The sequence below is a fragment of the Leptinotarsa decemlineata genome, unplaced genomic scaffold, assembly GCF_025532065.1.
Source record: "Leptinotarsa decemlineata unplaced genomic scaffold, Ldec_3_MD MMD2_tig00026354_RagTag_RagTag, whole genome shotgun sequence".
Classification (NCBI taxonomy): domain Eukaryota; kingdom Metazoa; phylum Arthropoda; class Insecta; order Coleoptera; family Chrysomelidae; genus Leptinotarsa; species Leptinotarsa decemlineata.
The window spans coordinates 17,692,001-17,715,949 of record NW_027412702.1 but is presented as its reverse complement, the minus strand read 5'-3'; the positions used below and the strand labels follow the sequence as shown (position 1 = coordinate 17,715,949).

Genomic DNA, 23,949 nt, shown 5'->3' with positions numbered 1-23,949 from the left:
CCTCCAAATGCACTCAAAAACAAAATGGTGTTACAGAACCAAACTTATCACCTAACCTAGATTATGATTTGAATCTCTCTAACCCACCTCATATACATATAATCCCGCTACTGCGAGCTTTTTGCTAATGTTGTTGACCATCTTCAGAGAATCTGTAAGTATGTCCACAAATGACTTGAAGCTGTGTTGTGTCGACTAAAGTTATAGATACTTTTGTAGTTTTTTTAGCGGAATCACCCTGCTGGAAATCCAATCTCAAACACTTTTTTATAGCATTTAGAAATGCTATGTATTCGAAGTATTCGAATGTGAAAAACTTTTGGAGAACACTACTAAATAAATATAGTTTAAAAAAACTAAAAAACGCTTTCGAAGAACATCGAAGAAGTTAAAAATTTTTGGGGAAGAAAGTTTTTGGCTTTCTACTACTCCATCTTTATACAAAAATCTTCCAAAGAAAGGATGGAAGTAATTTTGAAAATAAGTAACTCTATACATGGATGTTTAGATCATGCAAAGAAGTAAATTTCAGACACAAACTGGAAGAAAGCCCTTCTGAAACAGCTACTTCCATATAAACATTGAATTACACGAAAGAAAAAAAAATTTCGAAACAAATACTTTTATATGAACACTGAATTATACAGAAGTTACTTTTCTCTAGTATTTGTATTCCAAACATTCGTTATGGAATAAAATCAGATATCATTCACAGGAGTTCTACTTTAAATGAATGGTAACAAATTGCACTTACATGGAACACTGACATCCTCACTGGTAGACATCGATGTTTCGCCGTAAGACACTTGCTTGAGGCTCTTTAGTACCAAATTGGATAAGATTATAGAAAATAGACACAATTCATTTATGAATTAAGATTTTTAATGTCACGAAATAAGTTTGATCTACTTATGTCATCGATGACATCGTAATGACATTCATTCACCTATTTCATTTAATCCCAGCCAACAGGAATCTTATTTGAATTGAAGGGGTTATATTTTTAGCAGTGATTAATTTTTGGGAAAGAAAGTTTTTGGCTTTCTACTACTCCATCTTGATACAAAAAAATGTGGGAATCTTCGAAAGTATAGAGTTACTTATTTTCAAATTGATTACTTCCTTTCTTTCTTTGGAAGATTCCCACATTTTTTTGTTTCAAGTAGAAAGCCAAAAACTTACTTTCCCAAAATTTGATCACCCCTTCAATTCAAGTTGAAAATATTTTTTTTTAAATAAGCTCAAAACAATAACGAACGAAAAATACTAGTATTATTGTGAAAAAAGCGTGGGCGCTTAGTGTCATATTTTTTGTATATCAAGCGCCCGTCGGCTTTTCCACAAAAATACTAGTATTTTTCGTTCGTTACTGTTTTAAGCTTATTAAAATTTTTTTTTAACTTTTTATTTCGATGTTCTTCAAAAGCGTGTTTTTTAGTTTTTGTAACTATATTTATTTTTCATTTTTTAGTTTCGTATGCTATAAAAGTGTGTTTTTTTGTCTTTTTAAACCATATTTATTTCATCTAAACTTTGGGATAAATCAGCCGTATATTGTTTAGAAAAATTATCATTGATATTTTCCGATTCCGGAGAGGGATCCTGAAAATTAGCTACCAAGTCCAAGGCAGCTGGCGCGCAAAGGAAGGTTACAAATAAGGCAGCAGGCGCGCGTGTTAATAAAAAAAATAGTTTTTTCAAATGAAGAAATACATGTAAAGAGAGTTCGAATTATATCTAGGAGGTTAGTACAGCAATAATGTCGATAGATCAAAGAGGTTACGTACAGCGCCATCTGCCCGCGTATAGATCAAACAATAATGTCGATATATCAAGAAGGTTACATACATACATACACACAGGTGAAGCTAATAAAAACGTGTTAAAATTAATGAAAACAAGCTAATTTCATACCTTAAATTGACGTTGACTTAACACTCCCAAGAAATATCTATTAATATAACACTTTTGTGAAACTCTTTAAATAGTAAAATTAATTCCGTCTTTCATACTGATAATCTCGTAATGCTTGCTCAGAGGTACTTATCCGAAGGATTAAAAGGGTTCAGGAATTATGAATAATAAAACACTATCGTCTCGGGTTTCAGCTAAATCAATATATTCTCAAATTGAACGATATCACTTTGATATGGATTTAACACATTAAAATAATGAATGGGTCGGTATTATTGACAGACGAACATCGAGTACACATCATATCACATTCTAATCCATTATGTAAATGATCTTTTAATAGAATCTGTCAACAATGCGGGAGATTTCATGATGACCCCGCTATACATTCTGATGTAGTATGGTTAATGTATTCATCATACATTAATGTTTGGCAGAAGTAGTGATAATTGGTTGTTCATTGTGGTAAAACGACACGATCTGATTACGGAATCGACTAAGGGGATAATGGTAGATGCTTTCAAACATTTGAACAACTTAAACGGAAAGTTGGAGAATATGGTTTTTTGGTAACTTTAAAAAAAAAACTAAAAAATCTATACATCCTTCGAGGAAATACTATTACTGATAAAGGTTAACAACTTACAAATTCGAGAAGATAACGTTTCGTTAATCTTACTGCTTATTTATTGAGCAGCATATATTTTCGACCTTCGAACAGCCAGAAGTCAGAAGATGCCAAATCTGGACTGAATTTATCAGGGAAAAAATAAAAGATACTATTTTTCCCAGACAACGGAAATCCGATAGATATCAAGTCCATTCCAAGTCCATTGAGGGATATCTTCTGAACATCCCATTTCATGTCTAAGGATATTTCGACCTGATTTGAACATGAATCGAATATCCTTAGGATTGAATGGAACTGGCCAATACTCGATGAAAATCTATGTCATAGTTCACTGTAGTTTTCACAATGAAGTTTTACAACACTGAAGTATGTGTTTCGCTCAAGCAGGAATTAATAAATCAGTCGCAAATTATAACATTTTACACCCTAAAAGCTTTAGCTATAACCTACGACCCAATCAGATTAATTCTGATCTAGACCCAATTATACCTGAAAATACTTGCGATGCACTGTTTGGAAACTTTGGTGTAGTAATGCATATTACTGGAGTTTTTTTCCCAACACCAAACCGTTATTTTAACACCTCGATACACGTCTTTCGATCACCAAGTGATCATCTTCAAGAGGAATATCAAGCTGAAAATAACGAATATAATACTTGATTACCTTCTCGAAGCAGGCAAAAACAGGTCAATAATTGATGATTATTACATATTAGGGGGACTGGTAACAACAGATTCAGCAGAGGGAAGTTATTCAAATCAATTTCATCCTTCATTCGATATTGGGAGTTTTTGTACTTTCCAAACGGTTGATTTCGAAATCTGTTTTCGGTTTTCCTCTTTCATCAAAAAAAACATACGGTACATTTTCTCTGAAATAGGCAACTTTTCCCAATTTGATAATTTCTTATTAGCCATACCAACGCGAATTTTAATTGTCCCATAAGTACTATATACAGGGAGGGCCATCGAAAACTTGACATGGAGGTTTTGGGTATTAATCTTGCAAATCCGAAAAAACGCTCAGACAAGTCGATTTTAATTGGGATGAGGGGCAGTTTTTTTACCTATTTACAGCGTCGTCACTTCAACCCCGGAGCAGAGGGGTGAACAACCCTTGGAATTTTAATAGGGAATAGGGGGCGAGTCGCACATCATTTGAAAGATTTTGGAATTCTCTAAACAATGATGTACATTTTTTTAAATTTGGACGTATTCAAAGGAGTTCTTTCCGATAATCAACTTTTTCAATATTGTTAATAGAACAAATTGTTGTACGCCACTGCTCACTTGGAATGTATTTGGAACTCTTTCATTTGTTTCTTACGTTACTTTTCTGTTAATTTTTTAGTAATTCTCTGATAAGAGGACTATTACAATTGAGAAATGCTGTTTCTATTTCTCATTTTTATGTTGGAAGTGATATCTACATTATCGCTAGTAGTGAGTGCCGTAAAGTGTTGCTATAGAAACAATGGTTTACACAACTGCAGAAAGGGTTGAGTTGATTGAACTGTACTATGGAAATAGACGTTGTGCTGCGAGAGCCGCTGAACTGTTCAATGAACAACATGGGAAGAATGTGTCGCGATGTTTTCGATTTAATTGCAAAATTTCGCGCAACTGGATCTGTAGCAAATAAAAAGCGGCAAATAGAACCATCAGTAACAAATGAGGCGACACAAGTGGCAATTCTAGGTCATGTTGAGCTTGACCATACTTTGAGCACAAGAAAGTTAGCATTTGTTTCCGGGGTGTCACGAACTAGCATTCGGCGTATTTTAAAAACCCACGAAATTCATCCTTAGAAGATTAAATTAACGCAAGAACTGAATGAAGATGATTTCGATCGACTCTTGCAATTTTGCGAGTTGGTTAGTGAACGAGCGGTGGAAAATCCACATTTTATTTTCAACATTTGCTTCAGTGATGCATGTTCTATTTTTCTAAAAGGCACACTTTATCGCCATAATTGTCGCTATTGTGCTGATTCAAATTCTCACATTTTTCATGAAGTGCATACTCAACGTCCACAAAGATTAAATGTATGGGCTGGAATTTTTGGTGACCGTATTATTGGCCCATTGTTTTTAGAAGGCAATTTAACCGAACAAATGAATCTGGAGCTTCTGGAAGATACTATTAATCCCCTTCTCACTGATATTATTGAAAATGACCACAATTATCGCGAGGATCTGTTAATATTTCAACAAGATGGGGCTCCTCCGCACTATGCTCTGCCTGTTCGGCAGTATTCATATCAGACTTTTCCGAATCTGGATCACTGGATTGGGAGGCGGGGCACTATCGAATCGCCACCACGATGACCAGACCTTTCGCCCTTAGATTTTTTCTGTGGGGTCATATGATAAGCAGAATTTACTGTACTCCTCCTGCATCACTCGAAGATTTACGGCAACGAATCACAAATGAATGTTGCCAAATCACTCCAGAAATGCCCCACAATGTTCGAGAACGTTTCCAGCAGAATCTCTATTATTGCATGGAAGCTGGAGGTGACCATTTTGAGCATAAGCTAACATAAAGTGAGTAACTTCAATAATAAATTTAATATGGTTCGTCCATATTAAAAAAATGTACACCGTTGTTTAGAGAATTCCAAAATCTTTCAAACGATGTGCGACTCGCACCCAGTTACCTGTTAAAATCCAAGGGTTGTTCACCCCTCGGCTCCGGGGTTGAAGTGACGACGATGTAAATGGGGAAAAACAGTCCCCCTCCCAATAAAAATCGACCTGTCTAAGCGTTATTTAGGATTTGCAAGATTATTACCAAAAACCTCCATGTCAAGTTTTTGATGGCCCACCCTGTATATTTATCTCAATTTTATGTTTTAGAATAGTCTGAATCATACTGTATAATTTACAAAGTGGTATTATTTTGATTTACTTTTTAGTTAAGAGGAGAAAATATATTTTGCTGCCTTGATGGGTTACTTAAACCACATCAAATGTTACATGCAGCACACGTGGCTTGTCTTTAAGTACAAAAATCCCCCCTCCATTTCCTGTGAAAGAAGCAGAACTCTAATATACTGAAAACTTGAACATTTTCACAGATTCCTCATTCACGTAAATTCACTAATTCTGCCAAACTTAGAATACTCTCAATGAGATTAAATAGTTCTAGATACAACATAGAATATAATATATTGGGAATATTCAACTTCATAATATATTTGTACAATATAACCTGGTGTTTCATCATTTTAATTCTAAATCATTATTCTAACTACATCACGATCACAATTATATTGATGTATATTCTTTATAGATATATTGTAAATATGGACCTTCATTAAACTATTACAAAACGTTCATTTTTGATTTGTTCGTATTCAATATTTCATCTTGTTGCTCAAAATAAAACGCATCCATTGGTCTAAATATAAATATGCTGATCGCTCTTTTGATAATTCATATATTTTTGTGCAATACACAGAATGGCCTACTAATAAATTGTTTACTTTCATTAACAAACCCTCAGAAAAAGTAGAACATTCTGTATACAGATTCAGAAGACTAAAGGAAGATTTAGAATATATCGCTATACACATTAATTTTTCATTTTGGGAAGCATTTTATTCTTTACATATGTTCAAAATTTACATTTTCAAAACTCCCTTTCAAACATTCAGACGAGGAAGCTCTAATTATATTTTGAAGTTACAGGTTCAGCTTTTTTCGATTTGTGATAAATTTTGAATTATCTACTAAGGCACAACCTCAACTAATTACTAAGTGTCATTCAATGTATCTGTACAATGTGGATTTTTTTTACAATCGACGGTACAGTGTGGCCACTTCAAATTGATTCAATTCATGTTCTGCGTCTATGAAAATAATGGAGTAATTATAATATTAAATGAATTGTTACAGTAATATATGAAATTGAAATCCAAAATTTTTTCTGTTTGGCAAGACATGGAAATGGAATTTTCATGTGGAACAGCCCGTATATTTGTGAACGTTTCAATTATACCTGCCAAAATACATACAATATTCTGATATTTCAATTTACCAATCAAATATTTTCTGAAATGATTGAAATGATTCAAAATAAATTTTGTGAAACATTAAATCGTGCTGGGTAATCCTTTGGGAGCTGCGTTGATTGATATAATGAAAATTATACATAGAAAAAATATGAAAATATCTTAGAGTTACAACGATATTTGAAGCAACACATCTAAAATAGTTTCAAACTCGAAGCACTTCAAAAAAAGTAAGTTCAAATTCCTCTATTTCAAATGAAACACCCTGTATTTAGTGTATTTTCATATTCTAAATCAAATTCTAGATGTATTTCAAAAGTCCTTTTTCCTTCTAATCTTACATAGATTCCAAAACATTTCTTTTTATTTGGAATGCTTATCTTCATCTTTTCCTTATACTTATCAATTTTTCCTCTCAGTCTTTAAATATTAAAGACAAAGTTAAAGTGAGATAAATAACAACAAAGAATAACCAATTTGACATACAGGGTGCACAATCATTTGTGAGTTATTTTTTGTATACTGTTACAATTCAATTTCCATTTTCGAATCGGCGATTCAAATATAAAATTTCACATTTACATTCTATTCAAGAAAAAACTGCTTCCTTTTATTTGATATTTGATATTGAACTATTTTTTCGAACCTTCCATATTAATCTGCAGTAAATCGATATTAATAATTTATAGTGGTGGCCCGATTAAATTTGATATTTTATGGAGTTTTGTTTTGTTTAATACGCCGATTTCAATATTTTTAGATAAAAGATTACGAACATTCCAGTCAACCATATCCTGTAAACATTTTTAGAACTTGCTTACAACACGTATAGACATGAGTTGTCTACATATCTACAGGTCTATAAATACACAAATTCCTTCTCGTTGTAGAATACGAATTGAAAAAAATAATTTGAAAGAAAAAATTACCTTTGGAAAAATTTACTGTAACCAGTTTTCAAATATCAATTTTCAATAATTTTTAGAACATAAATCTGTAATAAAATATACCATGTGAAACCATGTAAAACGAAACAAAGTTTCAACCTACTTTTGGTGTAACCGGAAGTGCGCCTGTCTTAAAATTATTTTAGCTAAATTGCCCACATTGATACCGTAAAGTTTTCATAATTCTTATATTTATACTGTCACCCTGTACAACTCTCAACTTTTTAGAAATCTTTTGAAAAAAAAATAATTTGCTGAAGGTAGCAGTTGTAGATAGCAGAAAATTTTTAACAATCAGTTAATAAAATAGTTAGCCTACATAGGCTAAAAAACTTTCACGACTGGAAAGTTCCGAGATCTAATATTTATTTATGCAATAGGAGCAATCATTTAAAAAAAAGCAAATCCGGATTATTAGGCTGTGGTCGAAAGGAACTTGTCATATATCAAACGTTTCGTCTTTCACTGCGGCAGATATCTTCAGTGGCTTATGCTTCGATTGCAAGGATGGACAAAGTTTCTTGAAGTCTCAGCGATAACCGACAAGTGAGCAGTGACCTCTGTGTTCACTCGTATTTATAATACTTGGGTGGGGTGAGAGGGAGATGTCCTTGAGAACGATAACTCCTGGTTGGTCCGAGCTTGTTCTGATTGGTCCACGTTGTCAATAGGTGTGCTACTGGTGGAAGGTCAATTGGACTTGTGTTCTAGTCTATTTATAGCCTTCCTGAGAAATGGATACCATTTTGTTGACTTGCAAAGCTTCTTCTCTTTTGAAATTGTTGGGATGTCAATAGATATATCAGCAGTTTCTCATTTTATTACGTGGTTTGCTTCAGTTAGGACATGTTTTGCGTTCATGGGATTTCTCTGCCGCATGAGGCGGCAATAACGCTTATGTTCTTGTATCCTAGTGTTGTCGCTGCGTTTGGTAGTTCCGATGTAAAATGGACCACAGGAACATGAAATCCTATGAATGCCGGCGAATAATAGTAGATCAGTTGGCTTGTGAAATATATTGCTGTTGTCACGTTAGTCACCATATTAGTAGTCGAAGCAGCCGCTAGTGATAGGCTCGGTCTACTTACTTTACATTAGCGAAGTCACGCACTGTGATGGAAAACTGTTTGAACGTCACAAGCCAACTGATGAACTACACAACACTATCAGATTGGCCAAGGTTAAAAGAAATCTTCTGTCATCTGCCGGTGTTTGAAGGGACCCTCTTCCTGTGATTCAGTTCACATCAGAACTGCCAAACGCAGAATCAACGTCCCTACCTCCCCCTACTAGTATACATACGAGTGAACACAGAGCTCCCCGGTCAGTCGTTGCTGAGATTTCTAGATACTACCTTCATCCGTGTTAGGAATCACACGTTAAAAGGTAAGACCTCGTTAGTCCTTAGCTCGCACAAGTTTCTCAACTTCTGAGAGTTGTCGTTCGTATGGGGGCGACAGCTGATTAACGGAAAAACAGACAGACAGATCCTTGCAGTCTGCAGCTGAAGCAGACGAAACGTTGTATGTATTTTGTTGGATATAATTAAAAACCTTCTATTTTGTATCTGATATTATCGAATCTGAAATAGTATAACAAATTTGGGAAAATAAGCTCTGACTTTGGACTACCTACTTAGTTGCTTTCCAAACGTTCATAAACAACGAAATTATAGAATTGATTCTCTAAGAATTGGAAAACACTTTGTTTCGATATATCCCGATATAATTCATATTTCATAAAATAACGATACATTTCTATACGCCAAAGACAAAAAATATCAATATGTTAAATCTTTCGATTCAAAGACAATATATATGATTATGAATTACTTATTCCTAATATATATTTTGAATTCCATACGAGTTCAGTGACAATATATGTTTTAATTCATTTCATTTATATTTACATTTAAGTTATGTTTGTTCCTGACTATTTACACACTATTATTTACTGATTGAAATTTGCTAGAGATCCTTTCAGAAATCTAACATGTGGCAATAATAACCAATCAGAATAACGAGATGCTGGTGTTGATGTCGCTCATTATACAACAAAATATTTAATGCATTCTCAATGGACAACAAAAATAGGTGGAAAACAGAAATTTCAAAAGGTTTTTTGATATTTTAGGTATTTTTCTAATCAAATTGTTGCATTCTAAACTTGTCAAGAGATAATTGAAATTTACTTTTTCATTTAAATAATTTATGTGATTCATTGGTTAGACAAAAAGTATTCAGATGTTTGATTTTATGTTGAAGTGATCGATTCTGGGAATCTTTCGTGGTATCTTTCGATTATTTGATTTTGATATGCTTATGTTTGAACAAAAAAAAATGCAGGAAAACGAAGTCCTAACATCAAACTATTCGCAATTATATATATAAAAAAAATTCCATGGAAATTGAGCATACAGAAACTCACTACTCTAAAACGTCCTATTGATTTTATTTCACACCATACCAGAATAATAACCAAACCTCAACAAATTCACTTCTCTCATTGAATGTCCCCTGAAAATGCAAAGCTTCAAATTCACCACTTCACTTTGAAGCAATCTAAACACCAAACGGAAGCTGTTAAAATGTTTAATTTTTTTGTTCTAATTTTTTACTCTACCTACTGTTTCTACTCAACATATACCACATATTCATCTATGATATTTACATATTTCCGACTAGAAATTGTTTCACAGCGCCACAAAAAAATTCAAGCAAAAAATTTGAAAACTAGAATACTCATTGGTCCCAAATAAATATGCCTAAAGAGGATTCGAAATTGGAATTTTTTCAAAACAACAGTCCTTTCAAAGGCACAATTTCAAAATTTTGCTTGAAAAATAACAAAATCATATATTTCCTTTATATGCGAGGAATATATAAATTTAAAAATAAAAATTTGGTACAAATCTTCTATACACTGAGGTCTGTCCCCCCTCCTTCAACTATTAAACAAGACAAGCTATCAATATCGAAATAAGTTTACCTAAGAATGTATCATTTTTACTCTTTTTTTTTCAAGAAAAATATCTGTGAGGAATCAACCGTTGCCAAGGACGCAACGGGTAAGGTTTTGTGACATTCGAAAATTCATTCAATTCTCTAACAGCACATTCCTTTCAGACAATCGAACATTTTTGTAGTAGGAGTACTATTGCGAATGATGCTCAGCCTATTATTTATCGAATGAGAAAGGAGACTTTTTGAACTCGGTGTAGATCAGATTCTACCAAGAATATTTGGAGCTGCTGTAGTTGAGAAGCTCTAAAACAGCTGAGATCAATATTAGTAAGGTATAACGAGATATGATTTGAAAATATATTTGTAACGTGTCCCAATTGCCTTCTTCGTGCTTATGATTAGAAAAAAGAAAACAAAAATCCAAATTTTCTAATATTCCACAAAGAAATTGTTCTTCAAGCTTCGAAGAATCATTCATCTGTTGAGCAAGATTTCACTCCAAGAAAAGTTAATAAATGTGTAACAATTTTTTTTGGATCAAAATACATCCCAGTTGCATATTTGATAATTCTTAGATACTCTTGGATTGACATTAGGTCAAACAGCATTCAAAGCAGCCTAAAAAGTATAGGATTGACTTGGCTGACCCCTGACGGCCAGATTTCCCAATTTAATCACTATTTTTTTCTACACGAGATATTGAATTCGTTGAATGAGGTACTTTGAGTATAACTAGACATCTAACAGAAAGTTGTCTCAAGATGTGGCCTTCTTTGTCCAGAAAAGAAACGAACCAATTGAGAAAAGGACATAAATGGTTGGTGATAATTTAAAAAAAAACTAATACATATTTTTTTGTTTGTAAAATAAAAAGTGGTACATCACTCAACACTATCTGTTCTATTTTTCTGTTGCAGACTCCAAACCGGGTTCCGATTCTGACTTGAACGTATTCTTATTGTCGTGCAATTCTATCAGAGCTTTCGGATCATCAGGATCACCTTCAATTTTCCTCGACGCCACTTTATTATCTACGAATTTTCCAGTTTCTCCAGCACCTGTCGCGATACTCTCTACAAGAATTTCATTCAACGACTTCTGATGATGCACTTTCTCTTCGGTGTCCCAGAAAGGCTTCCTTTCGTCCTTCCAAGCCACCATTTTCATTAGATGCCGAAAGCCCTCTATGTCTTTCGTCCCGCTTTGCTTAATCAGCTTTACATAGTCGTGAAACCGATCCAACCCCGCGGAGATGGCTTCCAAATTTCGAACTGTTTCTATGTCAGGAGCTTCAACTTGGCACTCGCGAAAAATCTCCATGGCTTTATTCAGAAGAGAATTTGCCTTTTCCGGTTCCCCAGCGATGAGGTAGTACTCACCCAAGTTCTTGTATGCTTGCCCCATGTAGAACGGCAGGTCGAATTTTTCAGCATCCTCTTTCAGTAACAGCAGCGTTCCCAAAGCCTTCTCTGCATTATTGTCCATGAGGTATGCTTTGGCCAACTGTATTCTCACCTTGCATATCCCTTCGATCGACCGCAGTTTCTGTTGAAGGTACAGAGCTCTACCGAAGGAATTGATGGCCGATTTCACATCTCGAGATTCCATCTCGCAAGTTCCTTTCAGCATGAGTACTTTTGTTTCGCCTTCGTGATAACACGATTCGGCTGCCCTTTTCCTAGCCTCTACTATCCGAGAAATGGCCTTCGTTGTATCAATTTTCATGAGATATTTCGCTTCTCTATACAAGCAGTGAAAGAGGTGAAGGTTCACTTGCATGAACAGCGTGCCAGTTTCTCCTGGGAAAAAATTTTTGCTGGTCCAGCCTTTACCTTCGGACAGCTCCCTCGCTATCTCCAACTGCTGCAAGGCGGCGCTGTACTCCTTTACGTTCTCGATGAGGAATTTACCGTAGGCGAAGTGACTTAAAGCTTCGTATTTTCCTCCTAGCGATGTGTATTCCTTGGTTACCCTGATGGCTTGCATTAACAACTGCTCGCCAAGCCACCACCAGTCGGGACCGTCAAAAGCGAAGTGTACCGCCAGCGACAAGAAGTCGTGGCACTCCTGGGCAAAATGTTTTTTCTTGTGATTATCTTCGGATGAACGCAAGCCGTTACTCAAATACTCCAGCTCAGGCCTGCTGTATATGAGCTGAGGCCTCAGCCATACAATAGTACCGATTCCTGCCTGTTCCCTCAGGTTCGTTTGGTACTCGAACAATTCTTTTAGATACGATACAGTACTGAAGTAGCCCTTCTCCTGGAGTCCGATCAGAAGTGCTTCGTCGAAGGGAAGCTTGTATTCGCGAATTTCGTCGATGGTATATACCGGTAAGTTGGATCGCATTTTTTCGATCATTTTCTGGTTTTTCTCCTTTCTCTGACGTTCCCTTTTGATGTAGTTGTCGGCCGGAAAGGTGTTCATTGTAATGAGAATTGATTTGAGAAATGGAATGACTTTTGTTGTCAATTAAAATGACAGTGACAATGAACGAGCAATACACTGTCTATACACTGGTGTAGCGACTACATGCATGAAGGATTTTCATGCAAATCAGATGACCTAAGTGATTTACTTGATTTCAGATTAAAGTAACATCAGATGCCGTTTCTTGTGTAGTTAATTTACAGCCAATATTAGGATTCATTTCACTAAATAATACGCCAATAAGCTTTGACTTGCTGAGAACTAGAACCCAAACAAAAACATTTGAGATTCAACACCAGAGAGCGCTGTTTCAATTCGTCTCATCAGTGGTGCTGGGCTGAACCACAAATGCATTGCTGGACTTAACTGAACTTGGAGGAAAAGGTGCGGGCGATGGCATCTTCCCCTATGAAGACAGAGAACTAAATCTTTGAAAATCAAAGATAAACGAGGCATTCCAAGGCCTCTTCAACTTGAACGTCAAGTCAAAATACAAATTTTTTGGCGTATGCAGTATACGTACATACACTTTCTGAAACAAACACGCAACTCTCGACCTACCAGTACACCAGAACTAATCCTACTCAGGATACATGGATACTACTTGAATATTATTGGGGTTTTTTCCCAACACCAACCTGTTATGTCGATACGTGTTTCAATCACCAAGTGATCATCTTCAAGCTCACATTGAAGTATTTTCAAATACAATTTGAGGGTGAAAATAGGGCTAAGAAGGGAAGTGACGCCCCCAAGAACACTGCTCCTTTTTTCAGAAGAAACTACGAATTCACAATCCTAAATGCACGTATAAATTAAAAATATTTTCCAATAAAAGTTATTCAATAAATTTAGTAGACATGGGTCTACAACTTTGAAATTCTGACTGAGATATTCAAGATGAACATGAAAAAAATCCAAATATTCCGAGTGTTCCATATAATTTTTTTAATTTGTTAGTTCTTACTGTCGGTCGATAGCCGAGCGGTTCGACGTGGGTGCTTTGTTCACTCAGTCAATCGACCGGTGTGTGATTCGATAGTTCAAGCCCCAGGCTAAACGATCGATTTTCACTTGCTATCGTCCAACCCGTGTTACGAATCACACGTTAAAAGGTAAGATTTCGTTAGTCCTTAGCTCGCACAAGTTTAAACTTCTGAGGGATGTCGTTCGTAGGGGTGCGACAGCTGGTTAACGGAAAAAAATATTTCAAAACATATTTTAAACATATATTTACTGCCTGAAAAATTAGGAAAATTGTATTGTATCATAAGATATCAAAACTCATGCACGAAATGAAACATTGATAGAAGTAATGATCGTTATAAAAAAATAATACTCAAAGATGTATTAATTATTTAATAGGAAATATAAATAACGAGAAAGTTTCCTTTGAAAATTTATTACTATTGCTCTGTTATATTTGTCATTTTTTTTGCTTTTCTATTTGTTCATTCAATGGAAAATTTTAAACAAACATAATAGGTTTTATTCATTAGTAGAAAAACAAATTTGTATGTCTTTAATAAAATTTCATATGTTTCTCAACATCGAATCAATATTTACTACTAATTAATTAACACATGTTCTTTGAGTATTTAAAAACTTTTTTCAAAATCATTATTTTTATCAATGATTAATTCCTTGAAACAAAATTTAAATATAAAGAATGCAATTGTTTATAGCAATTTTTTATATTTCTCAACGCATTGTTGTTCATTCATGCTTTTTTTCATTCCTCAATATTTATATTTTATTAGTTGAATAAATTAGTTTTAGGAAAAAGGAGAGAATCGAGCAGCGGGCTTTAAACTAATGAAGATTGGTGCTAAACTTACTGGATGGGGATTTTTTGCAGGAAATTTCTTCTTAAATATTTTGAACACCTGCAATACTTCTCAAGATAATGGCAAGAAACGAAACCGATTTTTCACTTTTTCAAAAAGTTTCCTGATGCCGTTTCAAATCGAATGGGATCACAAACATAATTTTCGATAACGGACGTTGAAAAAGAACTTGTTGCTCTATATTATGAATTTTATTTTACTCTTCGGAATGCATTTAGACAAATTTAGAAGTAGAAATAATGTCAACTTGCTTCAGGCCTTATTCTCAGTCGGAATTTCAAAGTTGTGGTCCCTATTACAAATTGGCAAATTAGTCCATATATAATGCCAATCAAATCAAACAGGTTGTCAAATTTCATAAAATGAATTGAAAATCTGAATTAAAAAAAATATATTGAATAACTTATATTGAAACATTTTTTAATTTATACGTGCATTGAGAATTGTGAATGCGTAGTTTCTTTTGGAGCCTTCAACAATGTTTGTTTATATCTGAGGTTTCAGTTTTCTTCTCAACATCTTTATATGTCATTTTCACAAGCCTAAAGAATTCAAATGCGATTGCACTGACGCTACAATTGTCAACTTTACTAGACAATTTTCCCTCAAGAAAACTTGTAGTTCCGTAATATCACAAGAGAGAAAACAATTTTAAAAATCCATTCAAAACAACTGGGACACGTTGCAACCATTTCAGTTAATAAACAACAAAGTAAAAATATACAATAACAAGTGAAAAATAACGACCGCCAAAAAGCGATCAATAAAATATACCAAACAATTTACATTTGAAAATCTTCGAATTTCATTTGGGGGCCGTCCTCGTAGAAGAGGTCGAGCAAGCCCTCATTTGGAACCAGCCTCGGATCGGGGGGGCTCTGGAATCGGCCCCGCTCCGTTGAACCGAAGGCTTCGTTGAAATCCGGGAGAGGTTTTGGCGATGGCTTCTTCGAAAGGGCAGAGGCGGCCCTGATTGGCGCAGCCGCCGGAGATGACACTGCAGGCTGATGAATATATGTCATTAGGGTTCGGTACAGATGAATGAATAATCTTTTGTCAGTAGTGCCATCAGTAACCATTAAAATAACTAACATAGCTTCTATGGGGTTGAGTTTCACATAAAATGAGATACAATATGATGTGTGTCACATCCAGGTTCCATTAAAAGTCTGCGGTGGATGAGAAAGGTTATCGAAAACTTGAAAGGGGGATATTTTTAAAGGGGATTAAAAAACTTTTCTTGTTTCAAATAATTGTACAACGTGCTAGAAATTGCACGTTAGAAGGCAAGACCCCGTTAGTGATCAGCTCGCACAAGTTTCGACTACTGAGTCAAGCCCTAGTCCTCCGAGAGAAGGAAATATTAAGTGCAGATAGTTGTTGGTTCACAGATGGATCAAAAACATGTTCCGGTGCAGGTGTTTTCAGTCGCAGACCCAGGAACCTGCCTAGAAACCTATGTGACTGTATCTAACCTCATACACAAGTCAATAATATTCTCAGGCAGTCAAGCGGCGTTGGAAGCTCTTGCTTCCTACCGAACAACGTCTAAATTGGTAGCAAATTGTCAAAAACGACTCTCCTCGATAGGAAGACTCAACAGATTGTCTCTGGTCTGGATTCCTAGCCTAGAAGGCAACGAGGCTGCCGACTTCCTTGCAAAGGAGGGTGCGACAAGCGGCTTCATCGGACAGGAACCTGTCAGTGGCATCGCTTTGGGCTTTACCAAACAAATATTGAACACCTGAATGCCCAGAAGATTTATGGACTTCTGGCAGAATCTTCCAGGATTGACTTACTCCAAGGCGCTTATTCACCCTTCAAAGCTTGATACTGTTTGGTATCAGTTATTGGTTGAGGGTCGAAGACCCACTCACTTTGGACCTAACCTAACCTAACTGATGTCGTGAGTTGAATTTCATACCCCTTCATGAATTACGTTGTGTAGCGTCCCTGGTTCAATTCCACAAAGAATACAGAAGTACAAACTGAATCGGTAACAGTGATTGAAAATAACTACTTTCGAACGTGGATATTGAATTATACGAAATTCAATATTCACGTTCGAAAGTAGTTGTTTTCGACTGGACTTTTTCTTTCAGATTGTGTATGAAAGAAACTTGTGTTCATCTTTGTGGATGAGCGCTTATGTTCTACCTAAATGTTTTTTTTTCTTCGGAAGTTTGCGACATTTTTGAATGAAGATGGAGAAGAAGAAAGTCAAAAAGCTTTTAATCGAAAAATATTTCGAATACAAGATTTAAATATTATCATTTGATAACTCTTATTCCTTCACCGTAAACTCTCAATGGAAGCTTGATGTAACACACACAGAATGCAGGCTGATTCAAATTAAGTGTGCACAATTGCTAACTTTGTTACATTCTTGATAAATGAATTCAAGCAGAGCAGCATATGCCGTGTCTAGCGCTGCGCGACACGGCATATTCACAATAGGACCTTCAGGAAGTAAAATAGTGCGTTGCTCACAGTATACTTTTTTATTTGACACAATTAAGATTCATGGTTGCTTTGGACAAGATGCTCAAAATTAAAAAAAAAAACGATAGTCTGTCTCTCTATTCGTCGTGTCAAAGTTTGATTAACTCGCGAACAAAATGATATATCGATTCATAATTCGATTCCATCACTTATTGAGGAGAATCGGAAAATAGGAAAGTCAATTTTAGGGTAATAAGTCAAAACAGATAATACTCAACTGAAAATATCGAAAAAACTTCTGTACCGTTGTGGTTGATTTCAAAGAAACCAGTAATTGCTAAAATTTTTTTCGTAATTGATATAGTTCACAAAATATAGGTAGAAATAAAAAAAAATTCGCTCCGAAAAGTTGAAGTAGTTCAAAATTTTCGTGAATTTTTTTTTTGATCTCAGTGAAAAATATCATAATATATATTTTTTGATTATTTTAAGGCTTATTTGAGAAATCCTAGAAAATCGAACAATGAACCTTCCTCAACTCAGTTGGTTGGCATCCAAGGGTGTTATATATACCTAAAGTGTCTCGAAGAGACCCACAACCTAAATCGGTACGACCAATCAGCCTTACATCCTTCCTGTTGAAAGAACTTGAGAGGATACTGGACGGACACATAAGGAGGGGAGCATTATATGCATCCCCCTGAATAACCACCAGTATGCTTATCAAACCGGAAAATCGACAGATTTAGCAATAAACAATGTTGTTGAGAAACAAGGAGATTGCGGTTGCTGTATTTTTTGATATTGAAGAAGCATTTGACGTGCACTACCTAAATCTATAGGATTGTCTCTGGCTAGGAAAGGTATAGAATCGACGTTAACTGGCTGGATCTATGCCATGCCGGTAAACAGAACTGCAACTACGACACTTCAAAGGGCATTAGGTTCAGGGTCACTAGGGGCTGCCCTTAAGTTGGGGTATTATCTCCCCTTCTGTGGTCGCTTCTGGTGGATAGTCTGCTTGATGCCCTCGACAGAAGAAAAGTTGATCAGATGACCTTGTCATCCTGGCAAGGTCCACGTGGAGAAGGGTACCTTGTAATATCTTCCAAGAACGTTGGACGATGTTGACAGTTGGTGCCTGAGGGAGCTGATGTCTGTCAACCTCAGCAAAACTGTGATAATCCCCTTCACCAGGAGGAAAATTGGACGATATAACGCCACTTTCCCTCAATGGTGAGGTCATTCCATTTAGAGCGGAGGTGAAATATCTTGGCATTATCCTTGATAAAAGACTCACCTGGAATGCTCACTTGGAAAAAGTTTTATACATGTCTCTATGGACATGTCGAAGGATTTGTGGTAAAAGTTGGGGTTTAGGTCCCAAACAAATCCATTGGCTTCATGTGATGATTTTCAGACCAATGATCACTTATGGTGCAATTGCCTGGTGGCCGAAGGTTTTACAGAAAACGGCCCAAACAAAGCTCTCTGGCTCACAGAGACAGGTTTGTCTGGCTATGAATGGTGCCATCAGTACCACACCGTCAGCGGCCATGGAGATCCTTCTAGATCTACTTCATCAACACATTTCTGGAGAGAGAGAGGCTAGATAGACTGCATACAGACTTGTGCCGTTGCCAATTGCACAAATCAATTCAATGCAGAGTGCAACAGACTGTTGGTTGACACTAGAAGTCACAGCATTCTGGAAATGACCTCTGGCTTTATGCCTCCCAACTGCCAACTACGAACTGCCTTAAAAAGTACTATTCCCGAGTGGAGAGGACTGGATCCTCCGGGAGAAGGAAATATTAAAAGCAGATAGTTGTTTGTTCACAGATGGATCAGAAACACCTTCCGGTTTTGGTGCAGGTGTTTTTTGTCGCAGACCCAGGACAGAGATATGTAACTGCCTAGGAACTTATGCGACTGTATTTCAGACGGAAAAATTTACGCTATTTTTATTGTGTGTGGGAGATTGGATAAGTCTAACCTCATACACAAGTCGATAAAAATTTTCTTGCACAGTCAAGCGGCGTTGGAAGCTCTTGGCTCAGCAAATTGGTAGCGAATTGCCAAAAATGACTCTCCTCGATAGGAAGACATAACAGATTGTATCTGGTCTGGATTCCTGGACATACTAGTCTGGAAAACAATGAGGCATTTTACTGCCTTGCAAAGGAGGGTGCTGCAAGCAGCTTCATCGAACCAGAACCTGACATTGGCATCGCTTTAGGCTTTGCCAAACAAAGATTGAACACCAGGAAGTTTTATGGATTTCTGGCAGAATCTTCCAGGATTGGCTCACTCCAAGGCGTTTATGCGTTTATTCGCCCTTCGAAGCTTGATACCAAACAGTTGTTGGACTATAGTAGGGATGTACTACGATGTCTTTCTTACAGGTCATGGCCATTTGAATCATCATATGCAGAGATTCGGACTGTCGGAAGACTGTTTGTTGCCTCTGTTTGGAAAATGATGAAACAGCGCAGAGCATATACTTTGTGTCTGCCCCGCTGGGGATCAAATAATGTTTTTAGAGTTTAGCAGAGCCGTACTCTTACCATCTAACCTGAAAGGCCACTCACCATAAAAACTAATCAGCTTCGTGAAGACGATGGATTTATTTGGTCGAGTGTGAATAGGTAAATCCACAATAAACCCTTGCGGGTTGTGGTGGAGGGTCGAATAGACCCACTCACCTTAGACCTAACCCAACACCTATGAAGGACTGAGAAAGAGAGCAGATGAGAACGTATTTGAAGCACAACAAACAATCAAAGAAGAGAATAAAAAACGAGAGATGAAAAACACATCAGAGAAAGAAGCAATACCAAACAGAAAACTGAAAAACTCAAGGTCTACGTCAGAACATTCGAAGAGAAAATAATTTTATTTATATATAAATCCAATATAATTGTCCAAATAAGATAGAATGACTCAGTTTGTAAGGAATATATACGTATATATGTGTGTGTATACATATGTTGATATATATTTATTAACAACGAAATTATTTTGGAAAGTTGAACTGAAGTATGACCAGTGTCTACCTCTGTGGTTCATTGTTGCACTATAATATGTATGAATTCATCCATGGACAGGGTTTCTATGAAAGCCTCTATGGTATAACATATTTTCTCTCAATATTATAAACAGATTGTTGTTTGATATTTACGTTTGATAAAAACTTTGTCAATAACTCAAAAATTAGTTTTTACCCGAAAAGAATCTTACATACAGGTTACTCTACCATCAAAACCAGTTATTCAATTGTTTTTTTCTTGCATCTTGATGAATTTAAAAAATTCTATCATACTGAACCTGTGATCATGATCAATGCTTCATCCGAATCTGCAGATTGCCATTGGTGAAGCGTGTTTTTGATCTTAACGATGCTTGCTTTCAAGTTAACTATAGTATAGTTTACCAGTTTGACCGATTTCATAAATCCAATTACAACAAAGTTACCAATGATGCACATCTTATGATCTGCCTACATATGTATCAAGAATTAAAAACACTATCACCACGACTATTTATTGAAAAAAACTCACCCTCTTCATCTGCATCTCTTCCACTCTGTCGAAATTCTGCCGTTGCTGCCGTGGTTGACGTTGCGAGTGACTTTGTTGCTGATGATTGAACTGCCGTTGCTGGGGTTGCTGATGTTGCTGTTGCTGACTGTACTGTTGCTGCGCTGCAGCAGCCCCTTCTTGTCCGTACATCGGCATGAACTCTGGGTGTTGCTGAACGTTGTTCTCCATCAAAGGATGCGGCAATTCGGTCACAGGTCTCGTCTCTAAACATCCGTCTTCAGCAAACATTTTGCCCACCGAGATTTGCGTGGATTCATCGGGGGGGATGTTCTCGTTGGAATGCGGCGGCGTCATCGACATGTTCGAATTACTGTGAGGAGGTGTTATCGGCATGGAGGTGTTGCTCATCGAGTGGATGGGATGAGGAGTCTGTCGATGTTTGTCCATCATCAGGGGGCTGGGTACGCTGAGAGGAGGAGAAGGTTGGTGGTGGTAGGGAGATGGAGGGATATCTTGCATCATGTATGGGTTTCCTAAATGCAGTGAAATGTTTTCTTTCAGAAAATGAAATAATTATAAATTAATTTGTGATAATGAAGCTTGGACGATACTTGTTTTTTTATAGCAAAAAAATTTGATTACCTGAAGACCTTGGCCTCAGGTCATCCTGGAAGTTGTGCCACATTTCCGTCTGCTGTTGCAGTTGACTTAGAGGATTAGGCTGAAAAGAAATAGAATAATATTAACCCGTAACAGATTATTTTGAATTTAATATTGATAGAACCAATTTTGTAATTGATGCCAGATGGGAAACATGTGATAAAAAGTGAATCATAATAAAAATAATAATAATCTTTATTTGAAATAGGAAAATCCTAATTTACATAAATTTCTAATATTTTTGTTACAAATTTGTTATATATTGGAATGATTTGAAAATATATGACAAACATTAGAAGAATACATTCTAAAGTTGATCAATAAGATAGGCATGATAATATCTCAAGAAAGAAAATTGTTGCTACAGGTACATATCATATTTGTACATTGAAAAAAAATTTCTTTAGTTCGTGTTTGAACGTGTTCAGAGATGGGCTATTTTAAATTACATTTGGTAATTTGAACAGATCAAAAACAAAGAATTCAGGGTGTCTTTGGTTTTTGTTCTGTTTATATATAAATTATTATTTCGAGTGAAGTGGTGGTGAATATCACGATGAAAAACAATATACTGTTCGAAATAAGATGGTTTTAAATTGTTCAGTATTTTGTATACAAAAATCATTGTGAAATATAATAGTCTTTGGGAAATCGATTGCCAATTTAAAACATTAAGAATGAAGAAGGTTGTTAATATGAAAAATTAACTTTATATGGTACATTTAACTTCAGTAAAACTATAATATCTAGTAGTAGTACTAGAAGTACTATCTTCATATAGACTCGCATTCCTACTATATGCATGTGTTATATGCCATTCTATATTGTGGAACTGGCCGCAGTGGTAGTGCGTCCGACTCACGATCGGAAGACCGTGGGTTCGATTCCTGCCACGACCAGATATTTTTCTCGAGAGAATTTATCCTGTTGAAGCTGGGATGATTCTGCAACCGTGTTAGGAATCACACGTTAAAAGGTAATACCTCGTTGTCCATAGCTCGCACAAGTTCTCAACTTCTGAGAGTTGTCGTTCGTATGGGGGCGGCAGCTGATTAACGGAAAAATAGATTTCATAACAGATTTTAGATAGCGACCTATTTTTGTGGAATATGATGCTCAATGATCAATGTTATGCTTTGGTACATGCATATGCGTTCATAAAAATTTATTTTTTCATTCCTGAGAAACAAAAAAGTTTTTTAATGATTATGATGAATACTAATTTACATTCTATTAGTCAAAATTTATATTTCAAACGATTTCGATTCAATTTTATTATAACCTTTATGTAAATAAATATTTTGCAAATATGAAATGAATGAGAATGAAAACAAAAGAAACGTTTAAATAATATGTATGTTAATAACAACAAACTTCAAAGATTTCAAAAATCTAGTGGTGGGATGATTAATTTGCCACTGAACATTTGTTTTTCTTTACTGAACTTGGTTCATTTAACAAACACAGTGGCCGAAGAGATCAATTCAATCATAATTTATTCACAATAGGTGTTTTTGAAAAATTTTGTAGATTCAATTTGGCTGGGAATAATAAGAAATAGACTAACGGATCCGATAATATTAAACGTCAGATAGATTCCTCTGGTGAAAGATTCAATAAAAATTTAAGAACCAGCAAGTCTTTATCCAAAGACGATTATAATATACTAACTTCTTGAGGTAAACTTTCCTTTGTCAGGAAACACAAATCTAATACTGGAGTCCTGAATGAAGATATAACTTGAGGCTTTCAAAAGGGCGGTCAGGAAATGACAGGTGTCAAAAAAGTGGACTGAAACTTTTACTTTAAAAACTGTACTTCACCGAAATCAAAATAGTCACTCTCCTATTGATGACAGTCACTGATTATAGTGACTAGAAGAAACCTGTGAAGGAAATAAATATTTCAAATGAAATTAAAAATATTTACCCTATCCCAACGTCCCTATACAGTAGGATCTGAAAACAGTTTCTTTTCTGGCTAAATCCACCACTATATTATGAGAGATATTTGTGCAAATTTTGCAAGAAATTTTTCAAGGACCATCATGACATAATGATCTCCTGAGGACGCTAACTTAGTTAGCGAAACACGCGTCGAGAGACCGTAATTTTTGTTCTGGTATTGTGAAAGTGTTTTCAGTAGAAGTGATCAATTATTAAATGAGTTTTTGAACGAGACGCAAAACAGGTACTCCAAAATAATTCTGTATGAAATATAATATAATAATAATAATAATAATAATAATAATAATAAGTGCGGCTTGCCGCACTAAGGCAGAAATCTTAGCCGCACAGATGCAGAAGGCTGTCATTCTTGGCTCACTGCGTTTGCTCAGGGCACATGATTCTCGGACCAAATGATCACTTACCCCACGGTGTGGGGAGTGGTCATTGGTTGATTATGCTGGCGCGCCCTCCCGAATGTATCGGGGCTTCGGGGGATAGGGCCTGACCAGCGCACACTACGGTGAAAAAAAAATAATGATAATAATAATAGTAAAGGTCTTTTAGTAATTTTCAGTTATTTTCATACATGTGAACTGAAAAAAAGTAA

The 23,949-nt window shown here is 35.8% G+C and overlaps 2 protein-coding genes across 5 annotated transcripts in view; both read right to left on the bottom strand.

Annotated features, from left to right (window-relative positions):
- Window positions 1-23,949, bottom strand: part of LOC111517984 (uncharacterized) — a 159,224-nt gene that overhangs the window by 1,323 nt on the left and 133,952 nt on the right. For 3 of the 4 annotated variants that reach the window (XM_074184210.1, XM_074184213.1, XM_074184212.1), the window contains 2 exons: window positions 21,376-21,454; window positions 20,752-21,266 (listed from right to left, as the gene is read on the bottom strand). In XM_074184210.1, coding sequence (XP_074040311.1) covers window positions 20,752-21,266; window positions 21,376-21,454 — 594 coding nt within the window. Of the gene's footprint in view, window positions 1-15,535; window positions 15,754-20,751; window positions 21,267-21,375; window positions 21,455-23,949 lie in introns of all 4 variants that reach the window. The other variant, XM_074184211.1, reaches the window with a different exon arrangement.
- Window positions 11,301-14,190, bottom strand: LOC111517982 (tetratricopeptide repeat protein 29). The gene has a single exon (XM_023174284.2). It carries the CDS (start codon window positions 12,897-12,899, stop codon window positions 11,373-11,375), a length of 1,527 nt encoding a protein of 508 aa, XP_023030052.2. The 5' UTR covers window positions 12,900-14,190; the 3' UTR covers window positions 11,301-11,372.